This window comes from Panicum hallii, chromosome 2, assembly GCF_002211085.1.
Source record: "Panicum hallii strain FIL2 chromosome 2, PHallii_v3.1, whole genome shotgun sequence".
NCBI lineage: Eukaryota > Viridiplantae > Streptophyta > Magnoliopsida > Poales > Poaceae > Panicum > Panicum hallii.
The window spans coordinates 50,316,698-50,326,724 of NC_038043.1; the positions used below are offsets into that span (position 1 = coordinate 50,316,698).

The window sequence follows — 10,027 nt, forward strand, 5'->3', positions numbered from 1 at the left end:
TTAATTCGTTAGCATGTGACTTAGCACCCCTCCTTATCTCGTTGTTCCAATCAAATATTGGGATGTAGTCCGATTAATGCAGTCAGTTGCAACATACCCAAGGGCAAGAATAAACCAACATCAACGGAGGCACTTGCTGCTGAGGAAATGGTTTTCAGAACCTAAAGTCCTGAATTTTGTAGTTCACAAAGTTCCACTCTTCCTCACTTATACATCCTGGTTGAAAAGGTATGTAAAAACCATTTTGCGAAGTTAAGTTGATGGAGCACCTTTTAGGCAACAAAAAAAAATTAAAAAAATCAGGATGTACGTAACATTTCAATTTAACCATAGCTCACAAGGAAGCACGGAGAGGAGCATCGGAGAACAGTGCAAGAAGAAACAACCCGGAAACCACACGCCACGGCTGTAACCACAGGGAGCCGCAAGAAACCTCCAGCAATAGGCGGCAGCCAGCAGCTGATGGAGAAGGCACAAACTACATAAACCCAGCCGTACACGTCAACCTGCAGCTACATATATAATTCTCCTCTCCTTTTAGCCTTTTAGGTAAGCTTTGTTCCATACATGCGGATAGCTCATTATTCGCTTAAGCTACAAATTGGAAGCCTCGCCATGATTGGATACGAAAGCAACGGCATGATACAAATAAGTGAATAACCACCACGTTTCGAAGAGCATTGCCCAGCACTACTGCTCTCGATCCGTGCAAGTTGGGATATCTCCATCAAAGTGTTAGTGTCCACAAGAGCAGCTAGCGCATGAGGTAGCCATCCATGCAGATGTGAAAACTTTTTATCAGTCTCATTTTTTTTCTTGTGTGCCTCTCAAATGTTCTTCAGTGACTTGTAGAGCCCAACTAACTGGGACAGCTTAACAGCCTTGAAGTGAAGCAGCTGATCGTCGTTAATTACCGACCGGCTGCGAAAAACTATGTGCTCCCTTGACCTAATTAATAACTACAAGGTTGTGATGTGTGTGGTATATAGGTGTAAAAACAAAGATGATGGCGTTGCATGCACGCTCCACCGACGGTTTTTCACTGCTCGTGTCTTGCATAAATGAACTCTGATCGATTCGCATGGTGTGGCGTAACTCTCTGCTGTACCAGGTCAGGGATCGTCCGATCCGTTTATCCTCGCTCAGGAAAACCACGTGAAGTCAAACCAACCATCAGGATCTCCTGACCCGTTCTAGCTTGTTTTGTGTTTCAAGCAACACGGTACGGTATTAACTCAAGCCACGCCACTTTGGAGGAAGAACAAGAGGATACTAGATGCTAAGTGCTTTGTCCTAAAAAGAATCACAGTTTCCCTGCTGCTTATAAGAAAAAAACTGAACTGCAGTATAGATGATAAATAAGAGGAACCAATAATACAAAGACTCGTCGCCTCTTGTGAAAAACGATGTGTACTAGTGTACGCATCAGGGCCTGGAAACACTGTCGCTAATCGATAGTACATTTTCAGGTGTTTTAGTTCCTTTGTTCTAGTGCTGGTTTCTACAAGTATGTGGTAAACAGCTAAGCCGTTCAGAGTAATCAGCTGATGTAGCCAAAAAACAACATTAATGTTCCTTGAGCACCATCTTTTAGAGGTCTTCAAATCGTTGTAGTGATGGAGACTGGAGAGCATCTTGCTGCTCTCAGTTCCTGATCTCTATTGCTGTATCTGTTCTACATGGTCATCACGAAAATAATGGGTTGACTTTGAGTTGCAATGAAAACAAGGTTGGTGATCCGGGTGAGGAAGTCCTGGGCGTACGCTCATATTTTCAAAACGCATTGAATAACACCAGAATAGATTATCGTGTATTCATGTCCTTAATTACTCAATCAATCCCCGATCATTGTACCATTCAAGGGAAGGCTACTTCCAGAATAAAAGCAAACTTCACAATCTTATGATACGCCTTTATGCTGCACAGGCTCAAGAAATCAAGAGTTTTAGAAAGCTATGAATACCACTTGCTCAGCTCTTTACAACTCCGGGAAAGTTCACATGGTTCTCCCGTAGAGATCAATGGATCCTATCTGAAACCTTGGATTGGAATGAGATTCTCTTACGCACAGAAACCTAAACCTGGCAATGGAAAAAAAAAAAAGAGTTCAGTCAAACAGGAGAGATACTAATTACTTCACAGAGTGTGGCATCAGCCAGTAATATAAAACCTACCGGAAAGCGTTTGCTTTACATCTCTTATCCACAGTAAATGTTTTACGGAAGAAACGGGTCTCAAACATTTCAGAACTACGAGTGTCGATTGTATTCCAAGTGGAGCCTCCATCTACGCTCCCTTCGAGAACCCTGTGACATATGCTTGTGAGTTGCAAGTACATCGACCAGTAACTTCGATTAAAAAATGTTGCCCACTACTTCTAGCTAGAAACATGGTTTTCCTATAACTCTCAAACTAATGATCTTGTCAGCAAAGTTATATTGTCTACAGTAGTAACAAAAAAAAAGACAGCCTAGTCATTGAGTTAAGGAAAATGTTATGGGACTACTCTTTGAGTTAATGAAAATGTTACAGCAGAGGCTACATTCTGATTGTAGCGAGTCTAACAGCTACAATGTTAACCAAGAGATTTGTAAGCTAACAAGGGCCAACCACTCACCAAATGAAACATAAACAAAGCACAATGAGCTCATTTAGATTTAAGTGAGGCTTTTCATACAAGTTCAATTTTTTTATCTCGTAAGCTATTTTTTTCTAGCCTAAAGATGGATCGTACTAGGATTCTGTTAGACACAATGGGTGGCTTCATAAAATCATTATGCAACCCAGTAAACCACTACTACCATGAAAAGAAGGAACAACATTGTGATTTACTTTATGTGTGGACAAATAGTACACACAATACAATGCCACATAGATTAGGACATAATAAGACTAGCAAGTGATCTCAACTTGAAGTTGACACCAAGATACTGGACGAAATAATAAATACCAGTACAATATCAATTAATATATGCTGAATTCTGCTAGGTGCAAGAAAGAAGTGCAACATTGTGGATAGTGTAGTTACTTTACCAGTCCATTGGATCCCTCTCTGGAGAATCATTAGCTGACATCAAATCATATGAGTCCAACTCACAAGTTTGGCCATCAGGCATTTTATAAATCAGCCAACAACCTGCATAACTCTTTTGTTAGCCTATACAGCAAATAACTAATATTCTACATTTGCATGTACGTGAAGCACTTCAAATAACATCTTTGCCACAAGATGAAAGATCTGAAAACACCAGTAGAACAACAGTTGACCAGACATTACTGAAAAAGTTGACACATAGCATCCAGTGTGAAAATTTCAAGATGGATGCCAAATGCAGATATGCTGCAGGGAGCAGAAAAGGTCTAGCATCTCACATCTTTGAATTAAGACGTGTCAACAAATAAATTCTGCAGCAATTTAAAAAATAAATACTAACTCAATTAAGTTCCCAACTGAACCATCCAAATTCAAGTTCAAATCTAGTGAGTGTTTGAGAAAAATTCTAATCTAGCGAATGAAAAATGGATTAACCATCAAGGAGACAATAGGAAGTAAAAGAAAATGTTAGGCAAACTGCAAACTTCTTCACAGTTACTATTAAAAAGGAATCAACCTATGCACTGGACCATGTGTGCCCGCGCCAGTATTGTTGTTGTTCGACCAAATTGGAATGGTACCAAAAATGTGAAACTATCTATTCAGAGCTCAAAAATTCAGATATATTCAAGTTTACAGCAGTATTACCTATATTTATATAAATTAAAAAATACTCAGGGTTAAATGATATCCAATTAATCGATGAGTGCATGGCAGCTGACACAGTAGTGCAGAAGAGAACTTAAGAAAAAGGGATGGCTGCACTAGGGGGTGTCAATCTGGGTAGCTTCATTTGAACAAAATAAACTATGAATAAGAAAATAAAGTATGAATAAAACATGGTGTTAGTATACAGTGCAACCAGATTACCTTTAGCTCCATCAGGCTCTTCCCATTTTGATGAATGAATACCATCAAATGCTGCTGTTGCCTGAAACAATTTCAAACACACTTATGTAGGGCAAACCTTGATGAATGGGTACTAAAAATGCACAAGTTCGCCATCACATACAATTCCGATCGGGAGCTGTTCCCTGCTTGCAAGGACTGAACCTGAGCTTAGTCTGTTCCCTCTTGGGAATTGGTTACCTTCTGTGCAAAATATATTATTCTTATAATTACTCAATATCTCGTCAACTGCATCCAACGCTACCGGTAATGCTAATGATGAGTTTATTGGATTTCCAACCACAGTCACAGATTGGTGCCCATCAGTACCCAATTCTGCTTTCAGTGAAACAGCAGCAAACAGTCTTTCAATGAAAGAACATATCTCCTCAAATAGCTGCTGTGTTTTCTTGTCTAATGCAGCTCTTCTACTCTTAAAGTTAGCATCTTTAAGATTTAGCATCAAAGTCTTCAATGCATGAAAAACTTCAATAATTCTTTCTTTAGGGACCTTTCCATCACAAAAATGTGAAAGAAGAGCAGACAGAGCATCATATAAATTTGAAACATGAGCATCAACACATTTCCGAACCGGGCAGGATGAACAACTAAGTGAATCTGCTTGGCCCAACTCTGACCTTGCTTTTCTCCATTCCACAGAACCACTTAGCCTTCCAGGTAAGGATAAAGTTGTTTCAACTTCAAGATAAGCAGCTTTGCTAAGTTCCTCAGACTCTTCCTTGTCACGGTTTTCTATGACTGAGAGAGCACCAGTTGACAATCCAGTGCGATACTTCCTTGTTATGGATGACAGAACAGCTGAAATGGTTTCTTCTGAGGTAATTGTTCGCCTAGAGAGAACCTGCAGGGGAAGATATGGGATACATAAAGTCAAACAACTTTAACCTAAAAATAAAGGTAACCCAGTTAAAAACAAGAGGCCGCCAACCATGCTGAACACAGATCATAACCAGCAAAAAAATCCTACCTCATGCAACTTTCTGGTGTAGCGTTTTGTAACATCACGTACTCCATCTTTCGAAATCGCAATAACATAATCTAACTTCTTGTTCCACCTACAAGAAAATGCCATACAGCAAGAACAAACGCACAGAATTTGCAAAAACATCAGGTAGGGCAATGCAATATGCACAAACCAGTTGGTAGGACCAAATTTTTACCCTTTCTCATACAGTAGGGGATTATCATAGACTCCTTCACATGGATCTAGGTGCATCCATCTAGACATTTTAGAACAATGGCATTAAGAATAAGGGTACGAAAATACCGAATTCAAACTTAGAAGCAGTGGGAATGTTCAACTGACCTCCCGTACAAGTTTGAAAAACATTCCGTCCACACATGATCAGTGAAATCCAGGATCTGTAAATTATACATAGGTAAGGCAGACAAATCTATTATACTAGGAGGAAAAACGCATTGCTTCATCTTCGCGTATTTTACTGGAGTAAACAAGTTCAAGGACAAATAACCAGTGAACCACATAAATTTGGGCCTACTAACAAGTGACCAGCCACAATATAGACTACAAAGTTCAATTAGAGAAAGTAACTGAACTGCTTTTGGGGGCAGCATTTTCCTTTTGGATTCAAACCTCTGAGGGAGTTCCCCCACAAGGCCACAATTATGAACACCATATGATAGGGACACAGGAATAGCAAGAACAGAACCTGGAACCCCTTCATCAGAATACACAAATCACTAAAGTCATATGGAGCGTTCAATACTTAAGCGTCCTCTATTTCAACAATATTCACATAAGAGCATCTGCATGCTAACAGACTATGCTCAAAACAAATTAAACCTCTTGGTTGTCATTTTTAGCGCAGCTTTGAAAAGATATCCTAGCAACTTACCATAACATGTCTAGACTAGGCAAGAAATCTGAATTAGGTCAACAGATTCTTTAAATTTGAATAGGGCTGGGAAAGGAATGAACAAAAAAATGAAGTCAGCCAAAATCATCATTTTAGTTGCAGTGAATTCATAAGCATTATTGAACTAACCAAACGAGCTTCGTATCCAAAAGCTCGACAGTAGAATGTGAAGCAATTGGCCCATTCTCCACAACGACCCCTCCTAGTTTGTAGAAGCTTCCAAGGCAAGAAGAACATACAACTTGATTATCAATTTTCATTTTGGTGGGATATATTCAAAGGTAAACACCCAATTGAATCATAGGACATGTAACTCATACCTTATGCGGATCGTTGTACCTTGGGAACCGGGTGATACTAGAACAATGGTTACACCTACAGATAGCATATGTCAGTATACGCATATGAAGCAAAGAAATCGGCCAAACATCGATACATGGGAGCAGCGATTTAATTATGAGGGATAATGGTACATCTGCTACCTGTATTTTAAGTTAAATTTCCCCAGAGCACAAGGACAAAAGGGGAATAAATTCATCAGATTTATCATTGGCATAGGTGTAAGAAACCAGGCAGCACATGCACAACACCTATTGTATCACTAATTGATTTAGTTCGGCATTTATTCACAATGTTGCAAGGGTTCCAATTCATATTGTGAATCTTACAATATTATTACAAACAACATCAAATATGTAACTGCTAGCTAGGCTTCAGGTAAATCATGAAATGAGATCAGACTTCCAAAATTAATTACATGAGATGCAAGACAAATAGAAAACATTGTACTGACAGCTACCTATATAGCTCAACACGCGAAGCACCAAATTCGATTTCTGAGGGCAGTGGGTTGCCCATTCCAACATTGGAGGTCTCACGGCCACAGCTGTCACAAGGTGCTGCATTAACCCATCTGCAAAAACAAACATCACTCGAAAGATGTGAGCGCCACTTTTGACTGTTCTATCATATATACAGACTGCGAATTGAGCATAGTAAACGTATGCAAATGTTTTAAGTAAAAAACATTACAGGTAACACCGTAATAGGGTCAAAGTTATTATGGCAAATTAGTATTACTCAAATCAATAAATTGACAAAAAGAATAGAGTCAGTCATCAGTTTTATGTCCCATGGTGTAAGTATTACCAGAATCATTTGTTCTAAGCATGTAATTGGTCACTCATACTCTTCTTTGTTTCTCTAGGTGTGGCTTTTAATGTTAACAGAGGCAGTATTATTCCAAATAAAGATTAAAACTGATGTTTCACAGTCACAGTAGATGATCACATGTTTAGTTTACATAATAAATGAGTAGATCCATCCTACCACCCTCAGCTATTGAAATATTCAATATTAGTCTAAAACTAGTAAGTAATGCTGATTATACTCATGTATTGACACTACTGATTCGAATTTGTTGATTCAAGTAATGCCAATAATAATTTGAAAAGCCCTTTTCAGCATCTGTACCGTTGCAACCCCCACTACTCAACTGTCTTAGCCAACCTCCTCACAATTTTTATGTCATCTGGCCTGTGTCTGCATGAGCTGTTTGCCAGTGAGGGGTGGTGTGCATGTCTAATAGCTGCTAACGATCAGTGCAATGCCATGCTGGCCTGCTGAGAGCGAGACGCAGCAGACATGTGGCACAGATGTGGACGGTAGGTGACCAGTGAGCACAATCAAAGCATGGATAAAGACAACTTCGCTGGCTGAAAAGCGTGGTTGCGCGCGTGCAAAAGAAAAGGACGGGTGGAAAGAGAATGGGCAAGGTAACCTTTTTCATTTTCCATATTACCACAGATGACTGAACATCTTTTCAAACTGAGATACCACAATTACCTAAAGCCAGGGTGATTGAGCCCAGGCAGTTATTTGCATTGATTTTGATAGCTAAGGGATGTGAGCAAGGAATGCAAAATGGACTTATTCCTCAAAATATGGTTAGGTAGAAGTATAGATTTACAGAAATATGGGTGATATTAGACACGCACACATGCTCAAACATTTGCCAAAGTAATGACTGAGAAAGAAGGCATGAAAGTGTTTCAGTGACCTGAATGATTGCTTAAACCAGAAAAGCAATTGCAGCAGAAAGGCATGATTCTCTTCAGCTTTCGAAGGATGGAAATTCCCTTCCTACTAAAAGAATCTTACATAAGAATTTCCAACCATCCATCTCTTCAAACATGGAATGCAATAAGCAATTTGTAATCCATATTTTTGTCAAAAAAATCTAAATAAAGCCATAGTGGTAAAATCAATAAGAGAATCATAAAATACAGTTTTCCTTGGAGTCAAACTTGTACCAAAGGAAACTTTACTAGTAATTTAGAAAAAAAGGACCATAGTCAAGTTTAGAGGGAGGGAGGGAGAACCTTGGCAAGTGAAACTAATGCCTTCTCCTCAAGCTCATGTATTGGAACCGTCTTCCGTGCTGCCTCTTGCCGCACTGGATCTTCATACTGCATCCAAATATATATTCAAGCACCAGATATAGAAAACCCATAACACAAGGCAAAACTTTGTAAATGAAATGCATTCTAATTCCATACCATCAGAACCCGGTTCATGTAAGGCTCAACCCTTTGTCTAAAAACCTCTCCACCATCATTTCGAACACTGTACTGTTGTAGGAGAAGTGCCTCTTCTTCCTCCTAGAAAAATTCCAAGAAGTAAGCATAGTTCTGGTAGCAATGACAATAGCTGTTTATTTGGGGTTATTCTTTTCTTTTTCCCTGGAAGAAGTTGTGCTTAAACCAGCAACCAAATAAATCTATGGAGTTTAAACATGTGAACCTATTGTAGATGTAATGAATAGCTATATCCAAACCAGAGTGCAACAGAATTACATGTTGTTTCTAGTTGAAACACACCCAACTAAAAGCACAAAGGTTCAAGAACTACCCAAGAAGTGATGGAATGAAGTGAAATGTCCATGTATCACAGAATATATCTGTGTCTAATGACTTAAATCCACCTCACTCCCTGGTCGGACAAAAGCACCAAGTGTCGCAACTACAAACCATGATTAGAGCGCTCTACATTAATAGCCGTGCCATCCAAACCAGAGTGCAAGGCAATTGCAGGTCGTTTCTAGTTGAAACACACCCAATTCCATGACACGTCCTCCAAACCCCGACCAATCATCTAACAGAAGTGAACCTGCCACCAACTGCCGACATCGCTGTACAATGCGTGTTGCAATCAAGCCACCAAAAGTCCAAAACCAAAGCAAAGCAGCGATCAGGGATACTAACGATGACGAACCTGAAGCATCCTCGCGAGCTCCTCGTCGGACTTCTCCTGCGCCCTGGAGGCCTCCACAGCCGCATCCGCAGCCGCGGCATCCTCCCCCTCATCCTCGCCGATGGCCACGACGCGCAGGCGCTCGGAGAGGGACTCCAGGTCGGTGCCGTCGTCCACCACGGACCCATCCACCTCCACCACGATCTGCACGTGCGCACCGCATCAGAAGATAGAAGAGAGCGGAGCAGCGGCGGCCGGATCGCGGTCACGCGGTGGGTGAAGGTGGGAACTGAGATTCGGGGGAACGAGGGCGAACCTTCTGGAGGTCGGGCGGGACGGAGGTGAGGGAGAAGATCTGGAAGCGGAGGACGTCGATGCCATGGTCCGTGTCGTACTCCACCTCGTGCTCCTCCGCCTCCGCCTCCCCCTTGCCGGAGCCACCGGCGGCGGGCCCCTGCCGGACCACGAACCGGCGAGCCACCATCGCGCTGTCCGCCTGTCCCTGGCTCCGCGCGGACCTCTGCTGCGGAGTCCACCCGTATGAAAGGATGCGCGCCGCGCGCGTGACAGGTGGGACCTGCTCTGAAATGGGGGATGGAGTTCGGAGCTGTGGGGACGCAAAGCCAGCTAAGCATGGTACTCGTAGCACTTATCTGCATCGCTGTACTAGCAGACTAGGGTTGACCGACTTGGCTTGAGACGATCGGAGTCCTACAAAGTACAAACACAACTTTGTTACACGAGTACAAAGTTTAATCCTTTGATTGTTTCATCAAAGTTAATATAAAGCACATAACTCTGCCTATGTTGTTTCGAAACATAAGATATTTATATGGAATTAGGACTTCTTTGCAACTATAAATTTATTTATATTGCTTGCATAGGAGGTCTCTGT

The 10,027-nt window shown here is 41.1% G+C and overlaps 1 protein-coding gene across 2 annotated transcripts; it reads right to left on the bottom strand.

The window, feature by feature from the left end:
• Nucleotides 1-1,770: 1,770 nt before the first annotated feature.
• Nucleotides 1,771-9,700, bottom strand: LOC112880639 (peptide-N(4)-(N-acetyl-beta-glucosaminyl)asparagine amidase). Of its 2 annotated transcripts, XM_025945365.1 has the most exons (17): nt 9,449-9,700; nt 9,154-9,336; nt 8,439-8,540; nt 8,262-8,348; nt 7,940-8,022; nt 6,680-6,793; nt 6,201-6,255; nt 6,010-6,096; nt 5,310-5,365; nt 5,164-5,223; nt 4,971-5,058; nt 4,107-4,844; nt 3,965-4,025; nt 3,034-3,136; nt 2,175-2,306; nt 1,964-2,081; nt 1,784-1,909 (listed from the first exon to the last, which is right to left on the bottom strand). In XM_025945365.1, the coding sequence occupies exons 1-16, from the start codon at nt 9,614-9,616 to the stop codon at nt 1,997-1,999; spliced, it is 2,202 nt and encodes a 733-aa protein (XP_025801150.1). In that variant the 5' UTR covers nt 9,617-9,700; the 3' UTR covers nt 1,784-1,909; nt 1,964-1,996. The 2 variants fall into 2 exon arrangements, with proteins under 2 accessions (XP_025801149.1, XP_025801150.1); XM_025945364.1 differs by having other exon boundaries at nt 1,771-2,081.
• Between the last annotated feature and the right edge of the window lie 327 nt (nt 9,701-10,027).

Bases quoted from the DNA above. Each gene is read 5' to 3' on its own strand.
- LOC112880639 (XM_025945364.1), bottom strand. From the start codon at position 9,616: ATGGTGGCTCGCCGGTTCGTGGTCCGGCAGGGGCCCGCCGCCGGTGGC. The intron at 8,349-8,438 runs GTATGGAATTAG...ATTTGGATGCAG, and splicing joins ACATGAACCGGGTTCTGATG to TATGAAGATCCAGTGCGGCA. The intron at 5,224-5,309 runs GTCAGTTGAACA...TAAAATGTCTAG, and splicing joins TTTTCAAACTTGTACGGGAG to ATGGATGCACCTAGATCCAT.